The 17016-nt window shown below is 34.3% G+C and overlaps 1 protein-coding gene across 15 annotated transcripts in view; it reads left to right on the top strand.

The window, feature by feature from the left end:
* Window positions 1–17016, top strand: part of TUT4 (terminal uridylyl transferase 4) — a 130331-nt gene that overhangs the window by 54954 nt on the left and 58361 nt on the right. For all 15 annotated transcript variants that reach the window (XM_045799537.2, XM_045799536.2, XM_045799535.2 and 12 more), the window contains 5 exons: window positions 2759–2936; window positions 4342–4430; window positions 5525–5576; window positions 8354–8423; window positions 10427–10553. In XM_045799537.2, the coding sequence (XP_045655493.2) occupies window positions 2759–2936; window positions 4342–4430; window positions 5525–5576; window positions 8354–8423; window positions 10427–10553 (516 nt within the window). The remainder of the gene's footprint in view (window positions 1–2758; window positions 2937–4341; window positions 4431–5524; window positions 5577–8353; window positions 8424–10426; window positions 10554–17016) is intronic.

The raw sequence follows: 17016 nt of genomic DNA, 5'->3' as shown, positions 1-17016 counted from the left end.
CAAATGCTTTTTATGCATTGATCAAGATGATCAAGTCATTTTTTTCCTCTCATTTTGTTAAGGTGGTGATTACATTGATTTATTATTGTATGTTGAACCATTCTTGCATTCCAGGAATAAATTGCACTTGTCATGTGTTTAATATTTTGCCCAATTTTGTTTGTTGGTATTCTGTTGAGGACTTATTGAAAGTTTTAAAGTAGGAGACTAACTGGTGGAAGTAAGGGGAATAGGATGAAGGGTCAGAGGCAGGAAATAGGAGACTCATTAGGAGACTGTTGCTTCTTGGGCACGTTTACCTAGCCTAAACTAATTCTTTCCAGAACTTACCTCATCTCAGCAGAACACATCACCATTTATTTACTTAGTTGCTTAGGACATAACACCTTTGATTTATCTGTCTCATTTACACCCCACATTCAAACCATTAACAATTCTATAGAATTTACCTTCAAAAACATTATGTATTCCAAATTTAGTCATTTGTCACACGCTCTGATTTTTCTGTTTGGTGGTTTTTTTTTTTTGTAATCTCTACGCCCAGTGTGGGGCTCAAACTTATGACCTTGAGATCAACAGTCGCATGCTCTATTGACTGAGCCAGCCAGGCACTCCTACTCTTTCTTTTTAGTCTATGCTACCACCATCTCTCACCTGGACTATTTCCAACTTAGTCCTCCTTCCTGCCCCTGTACAGTCTATTATTCTTCATTTATCAGCCAGGATTGCTCTTTTAAAATTTGTCATATCATGTTACTTCCCGCTCATAGCCCTTCTTTGGCTTCCCCACTTGGAAGAAAATGTAAGTCCTTATCAAGTTTCATAAGGTCATACAGTATTTGGCTTCTAGTTAACTTTTCAACCTCATTGTCTTCCAGCCACCCCTTTGTTAACCCTTTAGCCAGACTGATCTCTTCAAATAACAGTAGGTACCTTCTTGCCTCCAAGTCTCTGCATTTACTGTTTTCTATATCTGGACTGTTCTTCCCCAAGAAATTTAAATCTCTCTCTTTCATTTTTAGATTTCTGCTAAACATTACCTGTGTAGAGGGACCTTTTTTGTCCTCTCTATTCTAAAATAATAACTCTTGCCCATCAGTCTGTAGTCTTACCCTCTTTGAATTTCTTCATAGCTTTGCCTGATGTGATAGTATACATTTATTTATCTGTTGTCAATTTTCTCTAACTAGAATTAAGTTACATAGGACGGGAATTCATTGATCATACTATGACAGGATATATGAGGATGATCAATGATAGGAGGATATCAGTGAGACTTTTGATGGAACGGTATCCTAAAGGAAGTAGGATAGGTTTATTAATAGCGTAGGTAGAGGAATATATTCATTGATTGTCTTTTATCTTTTTATTTCCATGACAATCTAGCAATATAATTCAGAGCATTTTTTAGTGTTTCTGCATATATAAAATAGTTGTGTTGCATGTTAGTCTTATATTATTTTTTTTAATTAAGTGTGTAGCTGTTAATACCTTGGATGAATCCTAAAAAAATGGACCTGAAAACTTTTAGACCCCCACCCAAGATTTAGATTATGTTTAAGATTGCAGAAATACTCATAGAAACTTATAAAAATGAAGTTGTCTTACCCCCTATGTTTGATTTTCTGTATCTTAGGTAAACTTTACTTGTGTTGAGACTGAATATGGCAGCAATGAATAAAATTAGAAATAGACCAAAGTCTTTGTTTAACTATATTGTGGGGGGTAGAGAAGAGAGAATAAACTACTTTTGATTTTTAGATCTGTTGGGAGCTACATGTCTCAAAAAATAAGAGAAAGTTTCTTTACTAAAATGTGATGATAGAAAATGCCATTATAACATTAAAGAAATGGTATGGTCTCCGTTATGATAAAAAAATAAAAAAGGGGTGCTGGCTCAGTGGTTAAGTGTCCGACTTTTGATTTTGGCTCAGGTCATGATCTCAGGGTCCTAGGATTGAGCCCCACCTTGGGTTCTGGGGAGTCTCTTTCTCCCTCTGCCTTTCCCCCTCTCCTGTTCTCTCTCTCAAATAAATGAATAAAATCTTTAAAAAAAAAAGTTCAGGAAATAGTATGATGTTAGATCGTGGATGATTTTCTTTGTATTTTCCTCTATTTTATGTAGCTTTTCCAATTAGCATGTTTTTTTTTAAATCAGAATAAAATATTAATCTTTAAAAATAATATAGTTGGTCCCTCTTTAGCTTTTGGGTTTAAATTGGCTTTCAGACTTTTAGTAGAATCAGTGGTTTGAGAAACATTTCGCTTCGCATTAGATGGAATGACAGAAATCAGTTGTAAATGGTAGGCAGTATAACAGATGTGATGACAGTGTCTAGGATGTTGTCCTGTGACCATTTAATATGCAGATCAGAGAGGATTCAAGACTTTCTACTATATCTAAAACAGTCTCTTTGCTGTTACAAAATTATCTGCAAAATTATCAGCTAAGTGTTGTACTTAAAATATTTTCGCTTTGATGTAGCATTTCAGAATTTATGCAGACAGTAAAGTAGAACAAATTTTATTTTTTTAATGTTTAATAGGAACCTGCCCCCAAAGTACCCCTCAATTTTTCAGTACTTACGAAGGCAGGGATTTCTGTCTTGTTCACTTCCATATCCTAGTTGTCTTGAATCAGGCACACAGAAGGTGAATATTTGTTGAGTTAATACATTTGTATAGTCTTTCTATCCTAAATATAAGGATATTAAAATAGAAAAAATTTTTATGTTGTTGTTAAATGTTACACTAATAGGAAAAACAGGAAGAAAGTGAGCTTCGTTCTCTGCCACCTCCTACCCCTGCCCACTTGGCTGCTTTAAGTGTTGCAGTTATTGAATTAGCAAAAGAACACGGAATAACAGATGATGACCTCAGAGTCCGTCAGGAAATTGTGGAGGAAATGTCAAAGGTTATAACCACATTTTTACCAGGTACAAATACACTTTATGCTTAATTTTTTAAATTATACAACTCTTCCCCTTGCTTCCTGTTGAACTTAGTGTAAATTTCTTAATGTTTTCCTTTTTCTTTGTTTCTCTATCTTAAAAGCTGATGAATTTAATTATTTTATAAGTGATTTTTTTTGGGAAATATTTCAGGGAAGGAAAATGGGGAGTTATGATATAGCGTAATTTTTGTAATGAGAAAAAGATTTTTAAAATGCAGGAAAATTTCTTAAAGGACATATATTTAATATTTTTTCAGTATCTTTGACTTCTGAATGGATGTTTTAGTTATATTATTTTCAGTATATACATTCCAGCTAGTCACTGAATAAGATTCCTATTGGCCTGATAGTGGGGAAAAATTTATTTATTTAAGTGGGGTCATTAGAAGTAAAATTTGCACTTTTATTTCTTTTTGACTCTGCTCTTTCTTTATAGAAAGTTTATGTTTTTGGTGTAAGCGGGAGTTGTGCCAGGTTTATTGTAGACATTTATGTAAAGATTATATTTGCTTAGCCCTTCCTATTTTTTTTGCATTAATATTGAATTTAAATACATGTCTGTTAAATAAGGCTTATTTCTGACCACCAAAGGGATATTGAGCAGTTGACAAATTATAGTTTTATATAGAGCCATTGTGAGATTTATAGGAAAGAATGTAAAATTGAAATTTAAAAATGGAAACATTTTCATTTCTCTTTATTATTTCTGTAATTGGTTTTCTATAAAAAAAATTGAATACTAATTTAAATTATATACAGAAATAATTTACTATTGGGGCACCTGACTGGCTCAGTTGGAAGAACGTGTGACTCTTGATCTTGGGGTTGTGGGTTAGAGCCCCATGTGGGGTATAGAGATTACTTAAAAAACTTAAAAACAAAAAAAGATGCTTTAAAAAAAAGAAATGATTTACTATTTTAAGAATAGAAATGAAATTTTTATGATTTTACTGACTTTCAGTCATTCTGTGAACTTGAAAAGTAGACTTTTATATATACGAATGAGTATGAACTCACATTTTCTAAGAAACTGCACCTGCCTGCCTGAACAATTCCAATCATGTTGTTTTTCAACTTGTCCTCTGGTGAGATATATATATATATAAAACATATTCTAGTCATTCCTAAATGAACTATTCTAAAATTTTGTTTAAACACTGGACTTTTATAAGTAATTTCTTCCTTTCTTGTCCCTGAATCCCGAAACTGAGAAACATTTTTATTATTTTGTTAGATCAGGTAGGAAGGATGTTATTCTTCTGTAAATGTTGTAACTAGAACTGGAAGACACAGAATTAAAATATATGCATTTTTCCTACCATTGTTTTTTAAATTTTCCCCTGTTTGCACTCTGTTTCATGCTTTGATATTTTTTCCTTTATTTCCAGAGTGTTCACTTAGGTTGTATGGCTCATCTCTGACTAAGTTTGCTCTGAAAAATAGTGATGTTAATATAGATATAAAATTTCCTCCCAGGGTAAGTAATATGAAAAACCTTTTTCTGTGTGATTCTTAACTTGTACTGGTATTTTTTTAATTGATTATCTTTTTAGAGAATGTGTAGGGGACTGTAAAACTCTGGTTTGTAGACTGTTACTATTATATTTAAAGGTTGCTTTTGGAAACTATTAGGTGTTATACATAAGTGGAATAAAGAAATAAAGGAGAGGAAAAAGAAAGAGGAATGCAGTAAAAAACAAAGGAAAATGCTTATACATGTTTGATTATGTTGAATAGTTATTTCTTGTAGTAAGCAGTATAGAAAGTGAAAAAAAGAGCTTTGAAATCAAACATCTGTGTTCAAATCTTGGCTGCAATGAGGAAGTTACTGGACCTTTCTGAGACTTGGTTTTTTAATTTCCAAAACAGGGATAATAACTTTATATTACATGAGATGCTGTATATACAATTTTTGGGTAGTGTGTCTGGTACATTGTGGGTACTTTTTAAATAAGTAGTAACTTGCACTGCTAACATTACTTATTTATTGACCTATAAAACATTTTATATGATCGGTTGCCATGTGTTATTGAGTTTTTTTGAATAATTTTAATACTCAGAGCAGTTCGATTTAGGTGAAAATTTGATGTTTTAATTTCTCATCTGATATCATTTACTTGCAGTTAGCATATAATTATTAAATACTTTAAAACAGCAGCAAAGTACATATTAAACTAAGTATTTGACAAGCTTGTGAAGTAGTGTTTAATCTAAGCCTTCTGACCATGCTGCCAGTATCAGTATCTCTTAAATTTCCTATCTCATCAACTTCTCTTTAACAGTTATTTGGTAAACTTTCTTTTCCATTCATTTTGCTGTGAAATTCCAGAATCTTTTCTCATACTAATAACTACTAATTCTAGGAATATTGCTGGAATAATAGCACTACATTATTAGATTCTACTTCTGTGAATAAGATTTGTTAACATAAAAGTAAAACTCTAATCTTTTTTCATTATTTTAAGATACAGAGCATGATTTTATTTAAATATTTAGTGAAATTGAATTCTCTCTAAAATATGCAACTTGAACTATGAAAGTAGTATATTGATTTAATTTGAAATCTTTTAGATGAATCATCCAGATCTTCTGATACAAGTGCTTGGGATTTTAAAGAAAAGTGGTGAGTTTCTTTTTTAATTTGTCTTTCTAAAGAAAATTCTTTAAGGGTGCATGCAATGTGTTGTTTATATATGGCTGACCAAGTTAAACTAACACTCATAGCATATATGAGTCATTATATTACATATACTTATGTATTTGTTGAATAGGTGTGCTACAAAAGTATATGTAATTAGATCAAAAGTATATTTAAAGTTGATATCTAAAAAAGTACTGCCTTTTGGGTAATTTAAAAATGTTAGCTTTGAATATTATGGGCATTCCTTGTGTAAAAAGACAGAAAACCTATAATCATTAGGAGGTCATTTGATGAAGGATGATTTAGGGAGAAACTTGGGGAAAAACGTCTGCATGCATTGAGTATTTTTTTCCCCACTTAATATTAAACTAATCTAATCATTTATTTTTCATCAATCAAATCATACCTATTAAAAGTTTTTCAAATCTGCCTTGTCTGTTTGGATTGCTTCTGGTGTAAAATGGACATTCATATAGGTAAAAATACTTCTTAAAATAAATTTTTTTTAAAATTACAGAGTTTTAAACCAGGCCCTAGGTCATGTAGTACAATATGGAATATTATTTTCTTGTTTTTTATTTACTGCTTTTCTTGTTAAAAGTAAAAAATTAAGAGCTCAGGATCTAGAGCCAGACTTTCTGGGCTCAGATTTTGGTTCTGCCATTTATTGGTTGTATCCTTTGACAAATTATTGAAGTATTAATGTTTCAGTTTTTTCATCTGTAAAATAGCTATGTATGTATATGTGTATTTATATTACCTTTTGATAAGATTGTTGTGAGAATGAAATGGACTAAGCCACAGCTTAGACGTGCTTAGTTTACAGTAACTTCTTACTAAAGTCTTGCTGCTGTGATTATTACTGTTGTCATCTTAAATTTTCTGAATCATAAGTACCTCGCAAAAATATTTGCAGTTTGTCTTAAAAGAGATAGCTTATTGACCTTAGCCTTACCCTGTCATAGACTTCATAGTTCTAAACTTACTTTCTCTCTCTCTCTTTCCCTGTCAGTTTTTGATTATTTGTCAGCTTCTTGTTCTCCATTTTCCTTAGTTTAGTTTTTTTTTTTTTTTTAAGATTTTATTTATTTATTTGACAGAGAGGGACACAGTGAGAGAGGGAACACAAGCAGGTGGAATGGGAGAGGGAGAAGGGTTCGATCCCAGGACCTGGGGATCATCGTCTGAGACGAAGGCATATGCCCAATGACTGAGCCACACAGGCGCCCCTCCTTAGTTTTTAAGAGAATAATTTGGTCCAGTTAATCTTGTAAAGGGATTTTAGTATCGTTTTTCTTTCTTAATAAATATTTGTTTCTTATTGCACAAAAACTCTAAAACATATTACAGAAAAGAAGTAGACACAGAGCTTTTACTTCTTTAGAATCAGTAGACAGTATCAACCTAGTAAACATATTTTATTATTTTATTTTATTTTATTTATTTTTAAAAGATTTTATTTATTTATTTGTCAGAGAGAGAGAGATTGAGAGAGAGCACAAGCAGTGGGTGTGGCAGGCAGAGGGAGAAGCAGGCTCCCTACTGAGCAAGGAGCTGGATGTGAGACGCAATCCCAGGACTCTGGGATCATGACCTGAGCCGAAGGCAGACGCTTAATTGACTGAGCCACCCAGGCATCATGCAAATGTATTTTAAATATATGAGTAGATCATCTTAAGTCACATAACATAGCCTTACAAAATTCAGTTTGGTTAAAAAATTAACACCTTTTTTCTTTTAAAAAAATTTTTAGTTCATTTTTTAATTTAAATTCAATTAATTAACATACAGTGTATTAGTTTCAGAGGTAGAGTTCAGTGATTCATCAGTCTCATACAATACCCAGTGCTCATTACATCATGTGTGCTCCTTAAGATGTCCATCGACAGATGAATGGATAAAGAAGATGTGGTGTATATATATATATATGTACAGTGGAATACTACCTAGCCACCTTTATGCCTCCGTTGTACTCCTTTAAGACTTCTATCCTGTCATCTACAGGATTGATTTGTTTATATTTCCAAACTCTTAATTGAGCTCTTTGTTTCTTATTCATTGTCATATCCACCACGCATAAAGCAATTCCTAGCATATAAGTCTCCAGCACATGATTTTTTAATAAATTAATAATTCCAGCAAGTACTACTAAAAGCTGTTCTTTAAACCTCAAATGAAATGGTAAAAATACCTATTTTTATTAGACTAAACATTTATGACATGGGGCCTATGTGGGCAATGTAGAGAAAGACTTTATAGTGGAAGTGTGCTTTACCTTCTTCCTTAAGAGCTTTGATTTGGCAGACTCTTCATATATTAACAGGAAATGGGGCCAGTACAGTTAGCCTTTTACTTGCATGGATAATTTAAAAGAACTAAACTGTCAGAGAATTGTAGATGCTCATTTCATGACTTTTTCAGAAATAAAAGTAAGTGGTGTTTATTTGCCTTATTTTTGAAGGTTATTTAATAACTGACTAGATTATATACTTACTAGGAAATATTCAAACTTTTAGAGATGTTAAGTCCTTTCTGATGTATAATTTTGGACTCTGCCTGTGATTTGTGATATATAGCAAATGACACCAAGAGAAGTAAGAGATGCTGTTAGGTTGATCCTCTTAATGAGAAGTGTGTATTATCACAGAAGCAATGCGAGTGATTTTTAGAAGGATACTATTGCTCAGTGTTTACCATAGAGTAAATATTTGAGAGATGTTGACATTGTCTTACTTGGTTTATTTTTTTTTCCTTATTAGTATTATATATAGATGTGGAATCTGATTTTCACGCCAAAGTTCCTGTTGTGGTCTGCAAAGATCGGAAAAGGTTGGTAATAACGAATAGAAAATATTTTTTGAAATAGCAACAATAATCAAGTATGCGATGAACATTTACAAGACAAAATTTTGTTTTAGATTTCTCTTTCGATAAATATAACTAAGTTAGTTTTTATTTATTAAGAATAAAAGCTTACTAAAAGCATGTGAACAAGAAATAGAATTACCAGTTAAAAACAAAACACATTAAGGCAAAACTTTTCATTTTTTTTTTTTTTCTCAAGTTCATTCACCCAACAGTATTGAACATTTACTATATATTAGGTACTCCTTTGCTTTAGGGATACAAAAATAAATAAGAAATAGCTACTCTTCTCAAGGAGCTCACAGTTTTTTAGAATGTTGTTTTTAGTTCACTGATTTGAATGAGTCAGTGAAGACTAATCTTGCCTTTCTGGTCAGATGTCTACAGGATTGGGAGAGAAATGTGCCTGTGAAAAAGGAAACTGAAATAATCCTATTTGAGATCAATGTGGGAGACATGGAAACAATACGAAAATAATTAAATGTTCTTTTACCGAGTACTAACCTATATATCTTAAATTTTAAGAGTACTGTTTTTTTTTTTTTAAAAGATTTTATTTATTTATTTGACAGAAATAGAGACAGCCAGCGAGAGAGGGAACACAAGCAGGGGGAGTGGGAGAGGAAGAAGCAGGCTCATAACAGAGGAGCCTGATGTGGGGCTCGATCCCATAACGCTGGGATCACGCCCTGAGCCGAAGGCAGACGCTTAACCGCTATGCCACCCAGGCGCCCCAAGAGTACTGTATTTTCTTATTCAAAGTTAGAAGGATCTGTCGAGTTCTAATTCAACTTCATTGTTTTCTAATTAGAGAATTGAGACCTGGAGGAATTAAATGATTTGATCAAATTCACATCATTTAGAGTAAAATCAGAATTGGAATGGAAGTAGTCTGATGTCTAGTGTTTTCTATTTTTTTGTTTTGTAATCACATTGTATCAAATTGCCTCTTTGTGGAACCTCAGATACATTCTTCTCCCTGCCACCAAAGTATCTCTACTATAATTCTGTCACCCCTTTAAGGTAGCTCCTCTTTTTATTTACACATAAGCATTACCTGTGGGTTAATACATACATCCTTTCTAATCTGAAAGTAGCAATAAAATCATGAAAGCTTAGATAGGAAAAATTAGAGTCAAGAAGTATAGCTAGTCAGTTCATCATTTCATTTTTTCTTTTTATCCTGTGCAAAGCAAAAAGAATGAACTGGGAAGATAACGTTGCACCACTTGACATCGATGAGATCAATGTTTTTGATGTAAAACAAATTTTGCAATTTTTGATGAATTTAAACACTAAATACGGTTGAAATTTATTTGTCAAGTACAAATGAGTATTTAAAACATCTTTATTTTATTATTTTTTAAAGATTTTATTTATTTGACAGAAAGCAAGAGAGGGAACACAAACGGGGAGCAGGAGAGGGAGAAGCAGGAATCCCGCTGAGCAGGGAGCCCGATGTGGGGCTCAATTCCAGGACCCTGGGATCATGACCTGAGCCGAAGGCAGATGCTTAATGACTGATCCACCTAGGCGCCCCTAAAACATCTTTATATGGAACTCTAGTGATGGAAATGTTTTATAGTTTTCAGTTAGCTCTCAGTTTATTAAAATTCTTATTTTTATTATGACTTCCTAGATATTAAAATGTGACTAAGACAAACCATGAGAGACTCTGGACTCTGGGAACCAAACTGAGGGTTACGGAGGGGAGGGGGGTGGGGGGATGGGGTAACCAGATGTTGGGTATTAAGGAGGGCACGTGTGGTGATGAGCACTGAGTGTTATACACAACTAATGAATCATTGAACAGTACATCAAAAACTAACGTACTACGTGCTGGCTAATTGAACATAATAATAAATGCAAAAAAAATTACGGTGACTAGAAAGGATAGCCATAGGATTTGGAATATTCTGGTTTTTAAGGTATTAATACAGTGAAATTTGTTTCTTTCTCATTCACAGTGGTTTGCTTTGTAGAGTGAGTGCAGGAAATGATATGGCATGCCTCACTACTGATTTACTTGCTGCTCTTGGCAAGCTGGAACCTGTCTTTACTCCCTTGGTGTTAGCCTTTCGCTACTGGGCTAAGGTAAGCGGAACAGGAGAAATAAGTACCTGTCTTTAAGGTAACTCAGGTTTTGTCCTACACTAACATGTAACATAAATCTTAATATTTGGGGATAAAACAGTTATCTGTGCTACACAGAAAGTGATGTGGCAGGTTCTGATTATGGACGTGAAAATAAAATAGTCTAACAGACATAGATTAATTTGCTTTGTTATTCTCCTTTTATGTAGTACAGAAATGTTCTCTTTCACATCGTAAGTAAGGCTCAAGTTTTCACTCTTAATGTGAATGAAAAGTTGTAAGGTGTAAGTTAATGCTTAGGTTTGCAAGGTTTTTTTTTGTTAGCATCTTTTTTTCCCATCTCTGTTTTAGAACATTTTTCTCTTCCGAATTATTGATAACCTACAGCACTCTCTGATTGTGTAACTGCTGAGAATCAGTTGTTTCCTAAATTAGAATTAATTATTAAAGGCTGTGGTTCCCTTTGTAGTCATTTATTTGGTATGGAGGTAAGGAGGAGTAATAAAGTAATGACCGTTACCAGTCCAAATGACTAGAGAGAGTGTAGCTTTTCTGTGTATGTTCTTATCAGTATAGTACTCATGCCTTGTTATATTAGTGATGAGCAAGGATTAAGGGGTTAGTGGTGAAATGATAAATGAAAGCAAAAACTGCTAGAGAATTGTTTTTGGAATTTTTTGTTTGGACTCTGATATGAGGATTGAACTCAGAGTTGGGGCAGACCCCAGCTTGGTTGGTTGAGTAAGGAACAGCTTGAAAAGTAACAGAGATCCTAAGGTTGGTGCTTCTTCAACTCAAGGCCTTTGTATTTGCTGTTCCCTTCATCTAGAATGTTCTTACGCCACATTTCCAGCATGATCACTTTTTTACTTTTTTTGTTTGTGCTCAAATTTCACCTTGTCAGAGTTCCGTGAATCACCTTATATAAAATAGCATTGCCTCCATCTTTCTCCTTGCTTTTACCGTGCTTTATTTTTTCATAGCACTTGCCATACATATATTTATTTGTTTGTGATCTGTTTTCTTCCATGAAAATTGTGAACTTGGTGAGGAAAACTCTCTTATTATTCACTTATGGTCCCAGTGCTTCTTATTTTACTGTGCCAGCAGTTAGTATGCATTTAGTAAGTATTTATTGAATACATGCACGGCCCACTTTCTTCAGAAAGGGGATTTTTAACCCTTGGAAGTGACTTGGAGCACTGAACCATACTGAGGGAGAGTGAGTACCTCTCTTTGTTTATTTCATTATCCCTTGTGCCTAACGTTCTATAGAAATTTAGTGCTGTGAGACACATGAAAAAGTTTTCAAAATCATTAGCCATCAGGGAAATTCAAATCCAAACCACATTGAGATACCGCCTTATGCCAGTTAGAATGGCAAAAATTGACAAGGCAAGAAACAACAAATGTTGGAGAGGATGTGGAGAAAGGGGAACCCTCTTACACTGTTGGTGGGAATGCAAGTTGGTACAGCCACTTTGGAAAACAGTGTGGAGGTCCCTCAAAAAGTTAAAAATAGAGCTGCCCTATGACCCAGGAATTGCACTATTGGGTATTTACCCCAAAGATACAGATGTAGTGAAGAGAAGGGCCATTTGCACCCCAATGTTCATAGCAGCATTGTCCACAATAGCTAAATTGTGAAAGGAGCCGAGATGCCCTTTAACAGACGAATGGATAAAGGAGATGTGGTCCATATATACGATGGAATATTACTCAGCCATCAGAAAGAACAATTACCCAACATTTGCAGCAACATGCATGGGAGTGGAGGAGATTATGCTAAGTGAAATAAGTCAAGCAGAGAAAGACAATTATCATATGGTTTCACTCATTTATGGAACATAAGAAATAGCAGGGAGATCGGTAGGAGAAGGAAGGGAAGAATGAAGGGGGGTAAACAGAAGGGGGAATGAACCACGAGAGACTATGGAGTCTGGGAAACAAACTGAGAGCTTCAGAGAGGGAGAGGGGTGGGGGATTGGGATAGGCCGGTGATGGGTATTAAGGAGGGCACGTATTGCATGGAGCACTGGGTGTTATATGCAAACAATGAATCATGGAACACTACATCAAAAACTAAGGATGTACTGTATGGTAACATAACATAATAAAAAATTAAAAAAAAATTTAGTGCTATGAGATGGAATAAACCAATTCCAACTCTAGTTTTTATAAGTATTTATGTGATTTTGAACAAGACATTTCACTTGAGCCTCAATTTTTCCATCTGGAGAGATTATGTCAAAGGTGATATGAGATAATGCATAAGAATGTACTTTGAACTCTAAAATGCTACACAATTGTTTTAATTGGCAACTGAGATTATTAAAACAATAGTCTACAGGAATAAGAACTGGTGCAAAAACTCTAACCAGGGTTTCTCAGAGTGTGGGATGAGACATGAAATGAGCTATGAGCATGAAACATAGCTGTCATTCAGGAAACTCAGCTCTGGGGAGGTTTTTGGTTTCATAAGGGATGAAAGACTAAACAGTTGCCCCTTGGATGGTATTTCTTAATTATGCCCTAATTTTCTAGTTATCATAAAATAGTATCAGTTTTCACAGACATTCTTTTATTCAAGTAGGTAAACTGTTAGAATAATATAAATCAAATAAGTTATTTTCATTTGGGAAAAAAAATGTGGTCTATTAACTTGCTTTCTTAAAGTGGCTCTTGGAAAAGAGTGCTCAAACTTATATGGACTCTAAACATGCCAGTAAGGACACTAAACATGCATACAAAGCTAGTTGCAGAGTAGTTCTTTTCTATTTCCTACAGAACAGTGTATCTGATTTTTGGCAGTTGTATTAGTTGCAAAGAGCTTTTTTTATGTTTTTTTCCCTGAGTTTATTGTAAGAAACCTAGAAATAATTCCTGGTATATTTTTCCTCTCAAAGATTTTTTTTTTTAAACAGCTTTATTTATCTTGAAGTTCTAAGCCACATTGCACATCTTGTAATAAAGCGCAGATTTTCCACAATTTGAAGCCTTAGAAAAATTCTAGTATATGAATATAATTTATTCTTGTAACTGATGTAATAAAATTGCTGTTGACTATTCTCTGGTTGTCTCCTCCTCTTAAGTAGCTATATTTTTAGCATTTCAGTAATAGGAAATGGTTTTTTAGTAAAGCCTCTTAAAACACTTTAGCCTTATCAGTCTCTCATAGGTTTCCTGACTGAGAGCCACTTTTTGTGGTTAACATAAGAATTAATTTTAGCAGTATTTGACATCTGAAAGAGATCCCTGGAGATAGCTACATGCAAAAAAAACTGGACCACTCTCTTACACCATATACAAAAATAAACTCAAAATGGATTAAAGACTGGGGCGCCTGGGTGGCTCAGTCGATTAAGTGTCTGCCTTTCGCTCAGGTCATGATCCCAGAGTCCTGGGATTGAGACCCGCATCAGACTCCCTTCTCCGCGGAGAGCCTGCTTCTCCCTCTCCCTGCCTCTCTGCATGCTAGTGCACATGCGTGCCCTCTCTGTCAAATAAATAAATAAGATCTTTAAAAAAATGGATTAAAGACCTAAATGTGAGACCTGAAACCATAAAACTCTTAGAAGAAAACATAGGCAGTAATCTCTTTGACTTTGGCCTTAGCAACCTTTTTCTAGGTGTGTCTTCTCAGGCAAGGGAAACAAAAACAAACTAAACTGTTGAGACTATGTCAAAATAAAAAGTTTTCATTCAGTGAAGGAGACCATCGAGAAAACCAAAAAGGCCACCTTACTGAATGGGAGAAGATATTTGTAAATGACATATTCGGTAAGTGCATAATATCCAGAATATATAAAGAACTTCTACAGCTCAACACCAAAACACCAAATAATCTGATTAATAATGGGCAGAGGACCTGAATAGACATTTTCCAAAGAAGACATATAGATGGCCAGCAGGGCCAACAGACAGATGAAAAGATGTTCAACATCACTAATGAGGGAAATGCACATAAAAATCACAATGAGATAGCACCTTACACCTAGTCAGAATGGCTAGTATCAAAAAGATAAGAAAAAACAGGTGTTGGTGAGGATGTGGAATAAAAGGAACCCTCTTATTAGTAGGAATGTAAATTGATGCAGTCACTGTGGTAAATAGTATGGAGGCTCCTCAAGAAATTAATATTAGAAATAACATTTGATTCAGTAATTCCACTACTGGGTATTTACCCAAAGACAAAACTATTTTGAAAAGATATATGCGTCACTATGTTTATGCAGCATTATTTACAATAGTCAAGATACGGAAATGACCCAAGTGTCCATTGATAGATACGTGGATAAAGAAGGTTGTGTGTGTGTGTGTGTGTGTGTGTGTGTGTGTGTGTGTGTATGTGTCCCTCTCTAGAGATCTTGCTATTTGCGAGAACATGGGTGGACATAGAGGGTGTTATGCTAAGTGAAATAAGTTAGAGAAAGACAAACACAATATGATTTCACTTATGTGGAATCTAAAAAACAAAAAAGCAGAAACAGACTCACAAATACAGAGAAGAAACTGGTGGTTGCCAGAGGAGAGGAGGGTAGGGTGATGGGCAAAATGGGTGAAGACAAGTGGGAGGTACAGGTTTCTGGTATGGAATGAATAAGTTACATGGGTGAAAGGTATAGCATAGGGAATATAGTCAATGATATTATTATAGTGTTGGTGGTAACGGATGGTAGGTGTACTTTTGAGCACAGCATGACGTATAGAGTTGTTGAATCATTATGTTGTATACGTGAAACTAATGTAATGTTGTATGCCTATTATACTTCAATTTAAGAAGTTATTAAGAAAAAAAAAGTTCTGAGGACCAACTGACAGGTAATAAAAAAAAATCTCATACAAAGAAAAAAAGAGATCCTTGGGTTTTTTAATTTTTATTTTTTATTGTACGTATAAATACAACTTGGGATGCCTCGGTGGCTCAGTTGGTTAAGCGTCTGCCTTTGGCTCAGGTCATGATCCCAGGATCCTGGGATTGAGTCCTGCATTGCATCAGGCTCCGTGCTCAGCCGGGAGCCTGTTTTTCCCTCTCCCTGCTTCTCCCTCTGCTTGTGCTCTCTCTCTCTCTGACAAATAATTTGATTCATGCTTTGAAAAGATCTTTCTGGGATAAAGAATACAAGGAGGGAGCCCATTAATCAGGCTGCTCTGGTATATCAGCCAGAGGTGATAATGGTCTGTGCTAGGTTAGAATGGATATGAAGCATAGTAGACAAGTTTGGGGTAAGTTTTGGAGGTAAGACTTGCAGAGGTATTGGTTATGAGAGTTTAGGGGAAGTGAGTAATTGATGAGAACTCCTCAATTTTTGGAAAATGAAACAATACAAATTTCTTAGATAAGGAGATGGTACCCCTAAAGTGTAAAATCATCTTAATTTAATTTTCAAATGTACAGTAATTTCAATTAGAATTGCCAAGAGTTTTTAAAAATTTGATAAAATGGTTTTAAAAATTAGTATGGAAGAATGTTTGAGAATAGCCAAAAGAATTCAGAAAAAGAACACTAGTGAAGGGGACCTACTTTATCACTATAAAACTGTTTACTCAAGTTTATGCCATTGGCGTAGGAATAGACAAACAGATTTGTGGAATGGTATAGAAGGCCCAGAAGTAGATCCTAGTATAAATGAAATTTTAATGTAGGAAAATAAGTAAGTAAGTAAGTTAGATCTGTACTAATTGACTTAGAGGAACTTTGTTGGTGCATTGTTAAGGGAGAAGAATAATACACAGAGATGTGGATAAGACACAATTTCAGTAAAAAATAAAATATTTCAGTGATAAAACAGTGGTTATTTGATAAATGGTGCTGTCACAACTGTATATTTCTAAAAATTTTTGTTTTATTTAAATTCAGTTAATTAGGGGCGCCTGGGTGGCTCAGTCGTTAAGTGTCTGCCTTCGGCTCAGGGCTTGATCCCGGCGTTCGGGGATTGAGCCCCATGTCGGACTCCTATGCTAGGAGCCTGCTTCTTCCTCTCCCACTCCCCCTGCTTGTGTTCTCTCTCTAACTCACTGTCTCTCTCTCTGTCAAATAAAGAAATAAATAAATCTTTAAAAATAAATAAATAAATTCAGTTAATTAACATACAGTGTCTTATTGGTTTCAGAGGTAGAGTTCAGTGAATAACTGTAGATTTCTTGAAGAAAATAATGTTGGATCCTTAGGACACTAAATGCAAAAATGAATTCTACTTAAATGAAAAATCATAATTTTAGGAAAAAATTTAAGAGTATATATATGTACTATGGTTTGGAGAAACCTTTTTACCATGATAAAAAACCTAGAAGCTATATAACAAAAGCATGTTCAACTATATATACATTAATATATTTTATATGATAAAAGGTACCTTAAATAATGTCAAAATAAAAACAGATTGGGAAAAATAACATTGTTCAAGTGCATGTGTCAGATTTGAAGGGTTAACTAATTAAGTTGATATGCAATGTATGCAAA

The sequence above is a fragment of the Ursus americanus genome, chromosome 12, assembly GCF_024610735.1.
Source record: "Ursus americanus isolate L20-20 chromosome 12, mUrsAme1.1.p, whole genome shotgun sequence".
In the NCBI taxonomy this organism is placed as follows: Eukaryota; Metazoa; Chordata; class Mammalia; order Carnivora; family Ursidae; genus Ursus; species Ursus americanus.
Note: the sequence above shows the minus strand (reverse complement) of the source record. Positions and strands in the feature narration are given on the sequence as shown.